Here is a 17273-nt window from a genome sequence, read left to right on the forward strand (position 1 = left end):
CATTCAAACCTGCCCATTGGCAACTACACAGACAGACTTTGTGATTAATGGTTCATTGTCATGGCCCTTGACTTGTGCCAAGCTAAGGAGGTGGTACCAAGCATCAGATCTGTCATATCACATAAACACTGGGCTGGACTGGGTCAGTGTGTTGGATCCAGCCTGGACAACACTGGTGGCTTTGTGAACACAGAGAAAGCATGCCACTGTCCCAAGAGTGAGAGAGAGAGCGAGAGAGAGAGCGAGAGCGAGAGAGAGCGCTCGTACCCGCAAGAGTTGATGATTAATTTGTCCACAATCTTGTCATTTGGGCTGATAGGCCTCACCTTTTAAAATAAAGGGCCATATTATTTAAACAATAATTTCATAGAAACATACGTGGGAATTTTAAAAAACAAATGTTATACTGCTGTGCATAGGGTAATCCCATAGTAACAGTGACACCGAGAATTTTACAAAAACACATACTTGAACAGCGCAGATGTAAAGCTTTGTAACAGAGTTTTCCAAAAACTCTTAAAATGTCTGCAGAAAGAATTGTGTCCCCGTTGTGATTTGACAACTTGCTTTTATTATTGAACAACAAGTCGAGTGCATTAACATCTGATAACAGAATGATGGTAACTGACATCAGTTATTTAAAATGGTACCCAAGAGGATGGCTGACGTGTTACATGCCCATAATCAATTGTGCTATTTTGTTCATTTTTTTGCATTGTTTGTAACTTATATTGTACATAATGTTGCTGCTACAGTCTCTTATGACCGAAAATAACTACTGGACATCAGACCTGGGATTACTCACCACGGATTGGAAGAAGATTTTTCCTTTAACGAGTCTGACGAGAAAGATATACTGCTCTACCGGGAAAAGGCCCAGATCCACGACATTTGCGTGAAGAAAAGACGGAGGAAAAGAGATCAGGCTGCCTTTTGAGAATCCGTAGGCGAGCAAGTAAACTCCCATTGCCACCAATTCTACTTGCTAACATGCAATCATTGGAAAATAAAATGGATGACCTACGATTATCCTACCAACGGGACATTAAGAACTGTAATATCCTGTGTTTTACCCATTCGAGGCTGAACGACGACATGAAGAATATAGAGCTGGAGGGATTTTCAATGCTACGGCAGAACAGAGAAGCTACGTCTGGTACGACGAGGGGTGGGGATGTGTGTCTGTCAATAACAGCTGGTGCACGATGTCTAATATTAAAGAAGTCGAGGTATTGCTCGCCTAAGGATAAGCTGTAGACCACACTATATTATTCGTAGCCGATTATTTACCACCACAGACCGATGCTGGCACTAAGAGCGCACTCAACCAACTCTACAAGGCCATAAGCAAACAAGAATATGCTCACCCAGAAGCAGCGCCCCTAGGACAAGGACTTTAAACGCAGGCAAACAAATCAGTTTTACCACATTTTTACCAGCATGTCACGTGCAACCAGGGGGGGGGGGGGGGGGGGGGGGGAGGAGAAGGAAAAAAAAAAAAAACTCTAGACCACCTTTACCCCACACAACAGAGATGCATACAAAGCTCTCCTCCACCCTCCATTTGGCAAATCCAACCATAATTCTATCCTCCTGATTTCAAACAAAAACTAAAACAGAAAGTACCAGTGACTAGCTCAATACGGACGTGGTCAAATGGCACGGATGCTACAGGACTGTTTTGCTAGCACAGACTGGAATATGTTCCAGGATTCATCCAATGGCATTGAGGAGTATACCACCTCAGTCATCGGCTTCATCAATAAGTGCATCGACAACGTCATCCCCACAGTGAGCATACGTACATAACCCAACTAGATGCCATGAATTGCAGGCAACAGCCACACAGAGCTAAAGGCTATAGCTGCCGCTTTCAAGGAGCGGGACACTAATCCGGACGCCTATGAGAAACCCTGCTATGCACTCAGACGAATAATCAAACAAGCAAAGCATCAATACAGGATTAAGATTGAATCCTACTACACCGGCTCTGATGCTCGTCAGATGAAGAGGGGCTTGAAAACTATTACGGACTACAAAGGGAAACCCAGACGCGAGCTGCTCAGTGACGTGAGCCTACTAGACGAGCTAAATGCCTTTAATGCTCACTTCGAGGCAAGCAACACTGAAGCACCAGCTGTTCTGGATGACTGTGTGATAACGCTCTTGGTAGCAAGACCTTTAAACAGGTAAACATTCGCAAAGCCGCTGGGCCAGATGGATTACTAGGACGTGTACTCAAAGCATGTGTGGACAAACTGGCAAGTGTCTTCACTGACATTTTCAACCTCTCCCTGACTGAGTCTGTAATACCAACATGTTTCAAGCAGACCACCATAGTCCCTGTGCCCAAGGAAGCGAAGGTAACCTGCCTAAATGATTACCACACCGTAGCGCACAAGTCGGTAGCCATGAAGAGCTTTGAAAGGCTGATCATGGCTCACAACAGCATCCTCCCGGATACCCTAGACCCACTTCAATTCGCATACCGCCCCAACAGAGCCATAGATGACGCAAACTCAATCGCATTCCACACTGCCCTTTCCCACCTGAACAAAAGAAACACGTGAGAGAATGCTGTTCATTGACTACACCAGTGCCCACAAAGCTCACCACTAAGCTAAGAACCCTGGGACTAAACACCTCCCTCTGCAACTGGATCCTAGACTTCCTGATGAGCCACCCCCATGTGGGAAGGGTTGACAACAACACGTCTGCCACGCTGAGCCTCAACACTGAGACCCCTCAGGGGTGTGTACTTAGTCCCCTCCTCTACTCCCTGTTCACCCACGACTGTGTGGCATAACATGACTCCAACACCATCATTAAGTTTGCTGACGACGCAACAGTGTCGGCCTGATCACAGACAACGATGAGACAGCCTATAGGGAGGAAGTCAGAACTGGCAGTGTGGTGCCAGGACAACAACCTCTCCCTCAATGTGAGCAAAACAAAGGAGCTGATCGTGGACTATTGGAAAAGGCGGGCCGAACAGGCCCCCATTAACATCAACTGGGCTGTAGTGGAGCTGGTTGAGAGCTTTAAGTTTATTGGTGCCCCCATCACCAACGAACTATCATGGTCCAAACACATCAAGACTGAAGAGGGCACGACAAAAGCTTTTCCCCCTCAGGAGACTGAAAAGATTTGGCATGGGTCCCCAGATCCTCAAAAAGCGGAACCCCAAATCTAGGACCAAAAGGCACCTCAACTTCCCTTGACCCCCCCCCCCCCCCCCCCCCCTCCAATCGTTTTGTACACTGCTGCTACTCGTTTATCTATGCATAGTCACTTCACCCCTACCTATATGTACAAATTACCTCTAACCTGTACATCCGCACACTGACTCCCTGTATAAAGCCTCATTGTGTTACTTGAATTATTTTTTTACTTTATTTGGTAAATATTTTCTTAACTCTTCTTTAACTGCACAGTTAGTTAAGGGCTTGTAAGTAAGCATTTAACGGTAAGGTCTACACTTGTATTCGGCGCATGTGACAAATTAAGTTTGATTTGATCATGGGTGCCTGATCTGTACTATATAGAAATGCATAAATAAGGATATCTGATCTATTTACAGGGCTGTGGCGGTCATGACATTTCCTCAGCCGGTTATTGTCATGCAAAAGTCGGTTCGGGTCTCATGGTAATTTACCATTAATTAACATAAAGACTTTGTAACGACAGGCCTCCACGCATACAACCTGCATACAAGCGGCTGATGGCACGTCTACATTTAAAAAGTCTAAATCAATTTAATATATCAAATCACAATAAATCCATGATTTATTTTAGTCAGGTCTAAAGAAACATGGCCTTACTGAAAAGCTCAGTGATTTGCAACGTGGCACCATCATAGGATGCCACCTTTCCTACAATTCAGTTTGTCAAATTTCCTTTGGGATGAATTGGAATGCCGACTGCGAGCCAGGCCTAATCACCCAACATCAGTGCCCGACCTCACTAATTCTTGTGGTTGAATGGAAGCAAGTCCCTTCAGCAACATTCCAACATCTAGTGGAAAGAATGGAGGCTGTAATAGCAGCGGGGGGAGGGGGGGGGGGGGGGGGGGTGTTAAACTATAGTTTTGGCAAGACAGTTAGGACATCTAATTCCATATAATTATGTCATGGCTTTAGAAGCTTCTGATTGACTCAAATGATGTCAATTAGCCTATTGGAGGTGTACCTGTGTATGTATTTCAAGGCCTACCTTCAAACTCAGTGCCTCTTTGCTTGACATCAGAAAAAAACTGTAGACCTGGTTTATCTTTGGGAGCAAATTCCAAACACCTGAAGGTACCACGTTCATCTGTACAAACAATAGTACGCAAGTATAAACACCATGGGACCACGCAGCCGTGGGACCACACAGCAAAAAGTGCAAATCAATCCCAAAACAACAGCAAAGGACCTTGTGAAGATGGGTACAAAAGTATATATTTCCACAGTAAAACGAGTCCTATATCGACATAACCTGAAAGACCACTCAGCAAGGAAGAATCCACTGCTCCAAAACCGTCATAAAAAGCCAGACTACAGTTTGCAATGCACATGGTGACAAAGATTGCACTTTTTGGAGAAATGTCCTCTGGTCTGATGAAACAAAAATAGAACTGTTTGGCCATAATGTGTTTGCAAGCCGAAGAACACCATCCCAACCGTGAAGCACAGGGGTGGCAGCATCATGTTGTGGGGGTGCTTTGCTGCAGGAGGACCTTGTGCACTTCACAAAATAGATGGCATCATGAAGCAGGAAAATTATGTGGATATATTGAAGCAACATCAAGACATTAGTCAGCAAGTTAAAGCTTGGTTGCAAATGGGTTTTGTAACAGAATGACAATACACTAGGCAAATAATTTCTGCAAAATTAGATATAAAATGTTGATGTTGGTTGGCAAGGGCCTTAACATTGTGTTTTGATGCATTTCAAATACCTTAAAGCTTTTGATTTAATTTGACAACAAATTTGATGTGCTCCTATGAACTTGACGTTGGTGCTCATGGGTCCTTTTACATGGAAATTGCCCAGAATATTTTTTTCACATTCATTTATGCAACACACAAACTAAACTAGCCAACATACCTGTAAAAAGCAGTTCCCAATCTGGGTGTGTTCCGGGACAGACACATTATATAGCTGCTGCTGGAACACAGGCTCGTTGTCATTGACGTCCTCAACCATAACGGTGATGGTGGCTGTGGAGGACATGGCTGGTGACCCCCCGTCGACCGCAACCATCAGGAACCGCACCTCTGTCTCCCTCTCACGGTCCAACCTGGCTGCTGTGGTAATGAGGCCTGATTCTGGGTCGACGTTGACCAGGTGGTCTTGGTCTGACTGTAGGATGGAGTAGAGGATGGCTGCGTTGACCCCGTCGTCTGAGTCTCTGGCCTGCACACTCAGTAGGGAACTACCCTGGGGTACATCTTCAGATACAGACACAGTGTAGATGTCCTGGTCAAAAACCGGCCGCCAATCGTTGGTGTCGGTGACCCTCACCACCAATGTGCTTTCACTCTTCAATGGTGGGCTACCGAAGTCAGAGGCAACCACTTTTAACTCGTACAGCCCCTCTTTCTCCCTGTCCAGCTCGCCGTCCACGCACAAGGCGTACAGGAAGTCATCAGTCTGTTTCAGGGTGAACTTCCCGTCGCCACCTTCGAGGGTGACCCTGAGCCTCCCGACCTCTCCCAGGTCGGGGTCAGAGACTGATATCCTCGCAACGTATTCCCCCATACCTGCCCCTTCCGACACCTCGGCTTCCCCAGTCTCACTCAGAAACAATATGTTGATAATGGGGCTGTTGTCATTGATGTCTAGTACCCTCAAGGCTACAAAGGTGCTGCTATACTCCGGCTGGGCACCATTATCCCTCGCCCTGACAATCAACTCATAAAACGGCTGTGTCTCAAAGTCTAAGGGTTTGTTAACATGGATGACACCAGAAGTTCTGTTGATGACAAAGAATTCATTCGGGTCACTCTGGCGTCGGTTGATCTCGTAGGTTACGAGCCCATTGTCTCCGAGGTCCAGATCTGTGGCGTAGACCTGACACACAGGTGACATTACCAGAGCATCCTCCCACACTGAAGCTTGGTATTCAGTCTGATTGAACACAGGTGGGTTGTCATTTTCATCCGAGACGTGGATATAAACCTTAAGTAGCCCAGTTTTAGGCGGGATACCCCCATCAAATGCCTCAATGGTCAGGGAATAAAAATCTCTTGTTTCTCTGTCCAATTTGTCAGTGAGGATGAGGTCCAGGTTGAATAGATTTCCAACCCCCTCACGATATTTCACCTTAAAAATATTTCCCATCTCACTTTCAGTGATGCGGTAACCCCGAGTTCCAAACTCACCCTCATCCTGGTCTTTAGCCCCCTCAAATTCAAAGCGAGTTCCTGGAGGACTTAATTCTGACACATTCAACTCCACCTTTTCAGTGGAGAATACAGGAGAATGGTCATTAACATCTTTAACCACTATTTTTACCTTAATCACATCACCTGTGAGAGTGGCTGCCACAAATTCATACTGGTCTCTGATCTCCCTGTCCAGCACCACAGCTGTTGAAATTATTCCAGTGTCTGCATCTATTTCCAAGTCTTTAAAAACATAAGAATCTCTACTTTCAGATATAAAAAATCCACTGCTTGGAGTCTGTAACCCCGCTCTTATATCCCCAACAATAGTCCTCGCAGGTAGTCCCTCTTCAATTGAGAGACTGAGGTTGTACACCTGTTGAGCAAATGAGCGCTCCCACAAAAGACACACAGCAAATAGTTGAAATAAAGTCACCGCATTTCGACGGCTAATTCTTGCCCTCGACATTTTATATTCCGAAGTTTAATTCACATATTTCCGTGTAAAATGACTCTCAAACACGGCGAGTCTTGAAGATAACGTTACTCACGTTTCAGACAGACACTCGAAATGAGGACAGGTAACAACACATCCTTGCGCTCGGTTAGAGGATAGTTCACTCTTCAACATGTAAAACATGGTTACACAGTTTATTTAACGTAATATGATTAGGTCCCTCGAAATATTTATAATATTGGAAAAATAGTAATGCCCCGAAATCCGTCGGGTAAGAATACACACTGAAACCGCGCTGGTACTACCGGCAACCCAACTAGAGCGCGCAGCACGCACCTTCAATGACGCGAGTGTCCGTGGCCTTGACTGCCTGTCAGCTCTAATTAGGTCACGCGAGGTACAGTATTTAACCTTTAAACATCCAGATGGAATGTTAAATTCATCAGCACATATGTTAGTTGTTGCTATTCAGATAAAATATGTTGAATAAATTGTGTTTAGATAAAGTTAAAGAAAATGTCAAAGTCCCCAGAAAATCTAATGCAAGTAATATTAATGCACAAAAGATGGTACTGTAATTAGTCACATCATTTGAAGTGTATTATCTTAAATGTAGGCCTAAACGTATTATTTCTGCTGTTCATAATTGTCTAATCATAATTATTAAGATAATCTGTCATCTACTGTTATAGATGCAATATTCTTAACCTAGCAATATTCTTGTGCCTGATATATCTTCTGTAGAGAACATGTCTACTGATATGTTCTGTCATGGCACTTGGGTTAAAATGCAGATACCTCTCCTTATATGTCTTTCACAGTGCCTGTTAATGTAGCAGCCTATCATTAGTTCATCATTTTCAGTGTTTTGGAGAATGGGCATTGGTTTTGGGCACCCTGTTATGATACTGATGTTTTGTCTGGTTGTGTCTAGATGGAGTACAGCTCCATCTAGATGTCATGTCAGGGATAACAGTTGTTGACAGCTGTAGCGTTTTAGTCAAGCTTATTAACGCTTCGAACACAACGACTGTGTTTTGCGTTTCGATACACCAGAAGTACATTCATTTCCAATGGAACGCTGCATTTGCCTTGCAGCATTGCGTTGCATAGGCAGTTGCAAATCGAACGCACACATATTGCACACATATTCAGTAAAATGTGGGATTACATAAAAACAGTTTGATTGCATAATTTCTTCAAAATTTGTATTAATTTATTTGCCAAGTATATTATTTATTCGATGACATCCACAAATGAATTGTGATAGCCATAGTATAATTTCCATCCAAAATGCAGTTTTGGAGCAAAATGCAATAATAAATAGTCAAGATAGCAGAGTAGGCTCTTTCAACAATGAGACCAACGTTGAGGAAGGTGGTCTTGATCGCGCTGTTGGGCCGGGACCAGTACCGCCGAAAGCGCAGGTCTGTGTGGGTCCAGAGATGGTTAAAGTCCCGAAAGCAGCCAGGGGAGTTCCACCGTCTAATTCAAGAGCTTCGACTGTTTGGACAGGAATTCCGAAGTTACTTTCGTCTGGACCGAAGCCAGTTCGATCACCTGCTCCAGATGGTTGGAGCCAGGATCACCCGGATGGATACCAACTACCGGGAGTCCATCCGCCCAGTTGAACGCCTGGCGATTTGTCTCCGGTAAACTACATTCTAGTACATTTTTAAAGCCTTTGATACCATAATTGATTGATATTTGATACATTGTTTTTATGTGCAACCTAGCTAGCTAAAGGGCTCTAGTTAATAGTCCCTATTTGACATCAGATGTACTTTTACAGAATGTTCATTGGGACTATAACTTTTCCCAAAGTTGGTTTATAATCGATTTTTTTATTATGCAATGTTACCAAATGAAAAGAAAGGTGCCTTCTGCCCTGATGAAGGAAGGCTAGTCTTCTCCAGGACCCATTGTTGTTCAAGACAGTTACAGTCATTCATTACATTCTTATTGGACTCACATACACTCTTAGAGAAAAAGGTTCCAAAAGTGTCCTTCTGCTTTCCCCATAGGATAACCATTTTTGGTTCCAGGTATAATACTTAATACATGGAACCCAATAGGGTTCTACTTGGAACCAACAGGGGTACTACCTGGAACCTAAAAGGGATCTCCTATGGGGACAGCCAGAGAACCCTTTTAAGTAGATATTACCATTCTTTCTAAGAGTAGAGTTGGCCTGGACTACAGTTTATTGATATAGTCATAGACTGAATTGTACTGTTTCAAGGCATTGGTAATGATGGTTGATGAGTATTACAATATAATTAGTAAAGCATAATAAACAGTAATGAGGTAGCTATATGAGTAGATATAATATGTGGGTGGAATTCAAGTTATACACAATATTGATCATTATTTTGAATTATATTTTAGATTCTTGGCAACAGGGGACTCCTACAGGACCATAGGATTCAGCTTCTGAGTTGGATGGTCCACGGTGACAGGCATTGTCCCCTCTGTGGCACAAGCCATTTGGGACTGTCTGGATGGTGAATACATGCCTGTCCCCAAGGAGGAAGACTGGAGGGCCATCGCTGCCGAGTTCCTGGAGAGGTGGAATTTCCCCAACTGTCTTGGCTCCATTGACGGGAAACATGTAGTAATCCAGGCTCCACCGTGCTCAGGTTCGCAATTCTACAACTACAAGGGTACATATTCAGTTGTATTCTTGGCTGATGTCACCAGGGCAGGTGCCAACAACGCCCCCAGACAGGCACTCCAGGTGATGGAGAAGCTGACCACCTACTTCTCATCGCCAGCACGTGAAGTCCCATGGCAGTATGCCGTGGAGTGAAACAGCTCTTTTAAGACCCCCCTACCACAAAGGTTATTTTAAGAACCATCCACCGTTGTCCATAAAGTTGCATTTTTCCCCCAGATTACATTATGTATCATTGTCTCTCTTCATTTGGAAGTTATATTTAAGTGAAATTTGGGAGTAAAGACCACACCTTAACCCCTTCCCTCTCCCATTAACGCCAGTATTATACACACCTACATCAGGTGAGCGGGAGCACTAATTAAGGTTATACGACATATATATATATATATATATATATATATATGTTTATATAATAATCATAACATTTCACATAGGGCAGATCTGCGGCATAATTTATACTGTATTCAATAAGGAGTTTAATTATTACACAACGCAATACACGTGGTAAATGCAATGAAATTAGGAGCTCCTGTCTATCTGAAATGTTATGGTAAGTTTGCTCCCAGCAGTGCATGTGTCAATATGAGGACAAATGATTGGTGAAGGCAACACAAAGTGTCAACAAGTTGGGTAGTTTTTAATCATGTATGTCTGTATCTACATGGCTGTGAATGCCCAGTGAATACAATAGTGGTGGTATTGATATTATACATACTGTACCTGTTGTACACAGAGTCTTATATGTTCTTTCCTTTTAGACAGTAATCAGGGTATTAACATTTTAATGTGATGTATGCATTCATAGGGCTACATCTGTATCTGTAAGCTTATGACTGCCCACTGCCCAGTAAAATAATTGTGACAGAAAATAATAACAATGGATGTTTCTCAAAATGCATACTACCGTGCTCTGAGCATGCAAATTGGAGCACGGAAGGGATCGGAGTATGAGTCCAAATCGAAGTATGCAAAACGGAGCACGGAGGGCACTTCTTGAATGCGTACTCCGTTTGTACACACCTGTCTATATAAGGTCCCACAGTTGAAAGTGCATGTCAGAGCAAAAACCAAGCCTGAGGTTGAAGGAATTGTCTGTAAAGCTCTGAGACAGGACTGTGTCGAAGGCGCAGATCTCGGGAAGGGTACCAAAAAATGTCTGAAGCATTGAAGGTGGAAACCTTGCACCGTTCCTATGGTGGCAGCATCATGCTGTGGGGATGTTTTCAGCGGCAGGGACTGGGAGACTAGTCAGGAATTAGGCAAAGATAAATGGAGCAAAGTACAGAGAGATCCTTGAGGAAAACCTGCTCCAGAGCGCTCAGGACCTCAGACTGGGATGAAGGTTCGCCGTCCAACAGGGCAACGACCCTAGGCACACAGCCAAGACAACGCACGAGTCCGGACTTGAACCCGATCTAACATCTTGGGAGAGACCTGAAAATAGCTGTGCAGCAACGATCCCCATCCAATCTCTCTCTGGACTCAACTTCGTTCTTCGGTCAGCTAAAACAGAAACTTAAAATAGGGCCTTACGGGCCACTCTTATAGCAATCCAACTGCGTGTTTTGGGCTTTCGTGCCCTTGTGGATTGCGCAGATGATGGTCTTGTCCCGTAGGTGCGCTTGTGTTATTTATTCGAGGTACTCCTCGCTCTTTTGTTTGGCTTTCAACCCAGTGTTTTTGTTACGTGTTTGTTTGGTCTTCGTCCCCGTGCCTTTACACAGCACGCCGTAATTTGGAGTATAATAAAAAAAAAACTATTACGCATTCCTGAGCCTGTCTCCCAAATCTCTTCATACCAACGGGACAATGAAGATGTTTCAGCCTCCGAGCAGAAGCTAACGACTCTTCTCCTACAGCTTTTTGTCTTGTTACTTTGTGATCTATTGTCATTCTGTGTTCATCTGATAGTCTGTCTGCGCAAACAGCAGAGATCAGAACGTTGGCGTTGAAACAGTCAACCATCTCCCACAGAAATAGCTCATAGGAGTCTAAAAAGCAGATCTAGGAGCTGCACATGTAATTGTGTTTGTTGAAGTGGATTTGTACAGCTTGTAACAAACAACAATCACTATTAGACAAGAACATTGAAATGTCTGGGATGAAAATGAATGATTTGAACCTGTTCTGTTCTTCTCAGATGACATTGGTCAGAACGCTGGATGCATTCAGAGGGACAATTTAATTTCAAAAGGGTACTTACTATCTGTGAAATGTAATACTTCTTCAAATGTAATGTGAAAGCCAAGTGTGCTATTATCAAACGAGCCGATTAGTTTCTGAAGAAAGAAAGCAATTAAATTCATGCAATTTTTTTAAACAAAGGCTTCAATAAAAAATAATGTAATCGAAAATGATCTCAATGTTGGTTGGCGGATGCCATTTTTTATTTCTATGGGCGTATGGACTGTACTATCCCTTTGTTCGTTTACCAATAGACCAAAATAAATTAACGAGAAATCACATTCACACAATGTGGTCAGAAATGCTGTTTCTTGAACAAAGTCTGCACAGGTATTGTAGGTTCACTCTGTCTCAAAAGCCCTGTGTCGGAACACTTAGCCCCATATATGGCTCCACTTGATTGGTCCGCCTCTGAGTTTCCTTAAAAGAGTGTGTACATGCACTGGGTTTTGTAAAGGTCAGTGTGTTTCATGGGGTAGTAGAGGAGGAAAGGGAACAACATGATGACCACATGACAAGTCTCCTGTAGATCTGGAGGAAGAAAGGGGAAGTGGGCAGTGGTAAGAAAGGAGAAGTGGGCAGTGGTAAGAAAGGAGAAGTGGGCAGTGGTAAGAAAGGAGAAGTGGGCAGTGGTAAGAAAGCAGAAGTGGGCAGTGGTAAGAAAGGAGAAGTGGGCAGTGGTAAGAAAGCAGAAGTGGGCAGTGGTAAGAAAGGAGAAGTGGGCAGTGGTAAGAAAGGAGAAGTGGGCAGTGGTAACAGGGGGCCCAGATTGTCAAACAAGGCTGATAGAGGAGAGTGCAAAAGCTGTGGTTTTTAACACACACACACACACACACACAAAGATAAGGGGGAAATCTAAATTAATTTGTTTATTCAGGGTCATGTGATAAAAGCAGACTCTGGTCAGGCTTTAGAAGGAAACACAAGAGGATTTGTTTGTATTTTCCAGACATCCAGGACATTCACACAGCTTTCATTTTCATGCCCCAAACATAGTGTCATATTTATAGCCATAAACCATTCCAGTTTTAAAATATTCTTGTTTCACATCACCAAAACTAGACTGATTTCCTTATTACCCACCCTTGTGCTATAATGTTGCTAAAGTTAATAGTTAGGAACATAATCACACTTAAGTTGCCATTCCTTTAACCAGTATAATTGACTTAAATACCATTTTAGGAGCCAAAGATATCCTGAAATAAGTTTTTCCCCCATTCCACTGAAATGATCGAAATTCTCACAGCATCTTAGTAAAAATATAATATATGCCACTTAGCAGACGCTTTTATCCAAAAGCAACCATACATTTTACATATGGGTGGGTCGAACATATTACTCTGGTGTTACAAGCACCATGCTCTACCAACTGAGCTACAAAGGACCACTGAAACTCTTTCCTTTTCTGTGGTAAAACTTTCTGTTAAAGAGTCAATCTGCGATTGCAAGTCAATTTTTTATTTATTTTAATGTTACAGTATATAACCAGGGACTCTTGAAGAATATAACCGACGAATGCTTCATGAGCTTAGTCCAACTGTCATACCCCATCAGAACCTAAAATAGAAGCTTTTTTACTCCAATGTTTATAAACAATTGTAAACAAACACTGTATAGCCTCAAAACATGGTTAAAACTATACATTTCATCTCATGGATGGTCAGTCCTTGCATCCATAGCTCCATGAATTTGAGAGAGGTTACATTTCCACTCATATGTTCACCAAATCAGTGGTGGGCTGTCCGAATCGTTATAGTTTAAACTACAGAAGGCCACTTTAAGTGAAACGGCAGATAGTCTTTTGACTCTGATGTGACTCTGGTTCACATTTGGAACTGGAGTTCCAAGTCTAGGAAAATAACTTGTGGAGCTGTTGCTTATCTCTTGTAGATACAGTACTTGTAGATTATGTGAGAATAGGAAAATAGGAGGATCACGGCATGTGAGTAACTAGGACATCATGCTCCTGCATTTAAATAGTGAAGCACAGCGAAGGAGAACGTTGCTGTTCCATCACGCCACATCAGCAGGAGGAGCACATTGTCATATCTACATTTTTCCATGGTCTGTTTAAAGGGACACTTCATCACTTTAGAACCTCATTACTTCCAGCACCAAACCAGTGACTACCTATTTATATACAGTCTAGTTCCAGTTTTATTTGTCACATGCACAAGTAGAGTGAAATGTTTAACTTGCAAGTCCTACCCAACAACGCAGTATTCAATATCCAAAAAGTATAACTAATATGAAAAAAGAAATAAAAAAACACGAGTAATAAGAAAGAAGAAAGGAAGCTACAGTATATACAGGGTCAGTACCAGCACCAAATGTACAATGTGCAGGGATACTGAAGTATTGAGGTAGATATGTACATGTAGGTAAAGGTTAGCAGAGGTAGCAGGATAAATCATAATAATAACAATAATAAATAATAATACTAGTAAATAGTATGGCAGCAGCGTAAGTGGTGGGTGGGTGTGTGCATGGTGGTGAGTGGGTGTATGTAAGCGTGTGTGTTAAATCAAATCAAATGTTATTTACCACATACATGTGTTTAGCAGATGTTATTGCAGGTGTAGCGAAATGCTTGTGTTTCTAGCTCCAACAGTGCAGTAATATCTAACAAGTAATATCCAACAATTTCACAACAATACACACAATACACAGAAATCTAAAGTAAAGGAATGGAATTAAGAATGTATAAATATTTGGACGAGCAATGTCGGAGCGGCATAGACTAAGATACAGTAGAATAGGATAGAATCTAATCAATAATCATTTTAGCAGCAGAGTAGGTGTGAGGGAGAGCAGTAGTTGTTCGCCATTCAACAGTCTTATAGATAGAAGGGATAGAAGCTGTTTAGGAGTCTGTTGATCTGAGCCTTGATGCACTGGTACCACCTGCTGGCATGGAGAACAGTCCATGTCTCGGTGGCTGGAGTCTTTGGCAATTTTTGGGCCTTTTCTCAGACACCGTCTGGCGTGTTCATCCAGGATGGCTGGGAGCTCACGCCCAATGATGTGCTGTGCCGTCCGCACCCCCCTCTGTAGAGTCTTCTTGGTGCAGCTGCAAATGTTATTTTATCACATGACCCTGAATAAACCAATTAATTCAGTGCATGTACACACTCTTTTAAGAAAACTCAGTGGCCGACCAATCAAATGGAGCCATATATGGGGCTAAGTGTTCCGACACAGGGCTTTTGAGACAGAGTGAACCTACAATACCTGTGCAGACTTTGTTCAAGAAACAGCATCTGTCATTTCTGACCACATTGTAGGAATGTGATTTCTTGTTAATTTCTTTTGGTCTATTGGTAAACAAACAAGGGGATAGTACAGTCCATACGCCCATAGAAATAAAAATGGCATCCGCCAACCAACATTGAGACAATTTTTGATAATATGATTTTTTATTGAAGCCTTTGTTAAAAAATTGCATGAATTAAATTGCTTTCTTTCTTCAGAAACGAATCGGCTCGTTTGATAATAGCTTGGTTGTCATATTACATTTGAAGAAGTATTAAATTGTCACAGATTGTACCCTTTTGAAATTAAATTGTCCCTCTGAATGCATCCAGGGTTCATCTGAGAAGAACAGAACAGGTTCAAATCATTAATTTTCACCCCAGACATTTCAATGTTCTTGTCTAATAGTGATCGTTGCTTGTTACAAGCTGTACAAATTCACTTCAACAAACACAATTACATATGCAGCTCCTAGATCTGCTTTTTAGACTCCTATGAGCTATTTCTGTGGGAGATGGTTGACTGTTTCAACGCCAACGTTCTGATCTCTGCTGTTTGCGCAGACAGACTATCAGATGAACACAGAATGACAATAGATCGCAAAGTAACAAGACAAAAAGCTGTAGGAGAAGAGTCGTTAGCTTCTGCTCGGAGGCTGAAACATCTTCATTGTCCCGTTGGTATGAAGAGATTTGGGAGACAGGCTCAGGAATGCGTAATAGTTTTTTTATTAAGCCCCAGTTTACGGCGTGCTGTGTAAAGGCACGGGGACAAAGACCAAAAAAACACGCAACAAAAACACAGGGTTGAAAGCCAAACAAAAGAGCGAGGAGTACCTCGAATAAATAACACAAGCGCACAATGATTACACGGGACGAGACCCGTAATCATCTGCGCAATCCACTAGGGTGGATTGCCCAAAACACACAGCACAGGTACTCACACGCACCAATGGACATAGTAACAATAATCGACAAGACCATGGGAACCAAAGCGCACGTAGAGGAAATTGCCTTCGGAAAGTCAAGTACCTCTTGACTTTTTCCACATTTTGATACGTTACAGCCTTATTCTAAAATGTATTATATCGTTTTTCCCCTCGTCAACCTACACACTATACCCCATAATGACGAAGAAAAAACAGTTTTTTTGAAATGTTCACTAATTTATCTAAAACACTCATTTACATAAGTATTCAGACCCTTCACTCAGTACTTTGATGAATCACCTTTGGCAGCGATTACAGCCTCAAGTCTTCTTGGGTATGACGCTACAAGCTTGGCACACCCGTATTTGGGGAGTTTCTCCCATTCTTCTCTGCAGATCCTCTCAAGCTCTGTCAGGTTGGATGGGGATCGTTGCTGCACAGCTATTTTCAGGTCTCTCCCAAGATGTTCCATCGGATTCAAGTCCGGACTCGTGCGTTGTCTTGGCTGTGTGCTTAGGGTCGTTGCCCTGTTGGAAGGTGAACCTTCGCCCCAGTCTGAAGTCCTGAGCGCTCTGGAGCAGGTTTTCATCAAGGATCTCTATGTACTTTGCTCTGTTCATCTTTGCTTCAATCCTGACTAGTTTCCCAGTCCCTGCCGCTGAAAAACATCCCCACAGCATGATGCTGCCACCACCATGCTTCACCGTAGGGATCCTCCAGGCGTGACTTCTGGTATTCAGGCCAAAGACTTCAATCTTGGTTTCATCACACGAGAGCATCTTGTTTCTCATGGTTTTTATGTGCCTTTTGGCAAAATCCAAGTGGGCTGTCATGTGCCTTTTACTTCCATCTGGCCACTCTACCATAAAGGCCTGATTGGTGGAGTGCTGCAGAGATGGTTGTCCTTCTGGAAGGTTCTCCCATCTCCACAGAGGAACACTAGAAGTCTGTCAGAGTGAACATCGGGTTCTTGGTCACCTCCCTGACCAAGGCCCTTGTCCCGTGATTGCTCAGTTTGGCGGAGCGGCCAGCTCTAGGAAGAGTCTTGGTGGTTCCAAGTGATGGAGGCTACTGTGTTCTTGGGGACCTTCAATGCTGCAGTCATTTTTTGGTACCCTTCCCGAGATGTGTGCCTTCGACACAGTCCTGTCTCAGAGCTTTACAGACAATTCCTTCAACCTCAGGCTTGGTTTTTGCTCTGACATGCAATTTCAACTGTGGGACCTTTATCTCACATGTATGTGCCTTTCCAAATCATGTCCAATCAATTCAATTTATTACAGGTGGACTGCAATCAATTTGTAGCAACATCTCAAGGTTGATTAATGCAAACAGGATGCACCTGAGCTCAATTTTGAGTCTCATAGGAACGGGTCTGAATACTTATATAAATAAGTTATTTCTGTT

General features: G+C 43.0%; 1 protein-coding gene across 1 annotated transcript in view; it reads right to left on the reverse strand.

Moving 5' to 3' along the window:
* The window catches only part of dchs2 (dachsous cadherin-related 2), a 53705-nt gene extending 46499 nt beyond the window's left edge, over positions 1 to 7206 (reverse strand). Inside the window, exon 1 of the mRNA XM_021619110.3 lies at positions 5089 to 7206. Coding sequence (XP_021474785.3) covers positions 5089 to 6837 — 1749 coding nt within the window. The 5' untranslated portion in view covers positions 6838 to 7206. The remainder of the gene's footprint in view (positions 1 to 5088) is intronic.
* Positions 7207 to 17273: the final 10067 nt, after the last annotated feature.

Source organism: Oncorhynchus mykiss, chromosome 10 (assembly GCF_057628025.1).
Source record: "Oncorhynchus mykiss isolate SJ-2025 chromosome 10, ASM5762802v1, whole genome shotgun sequence".
NCBI classification, from domain to species: domain Eukaryota; kingdom Metazoa; phylum Chordata; class Actinopteri; order Salmoniformes; family Salmonidae; genus Oncorhynchus; species Oncorhynchus mykiss.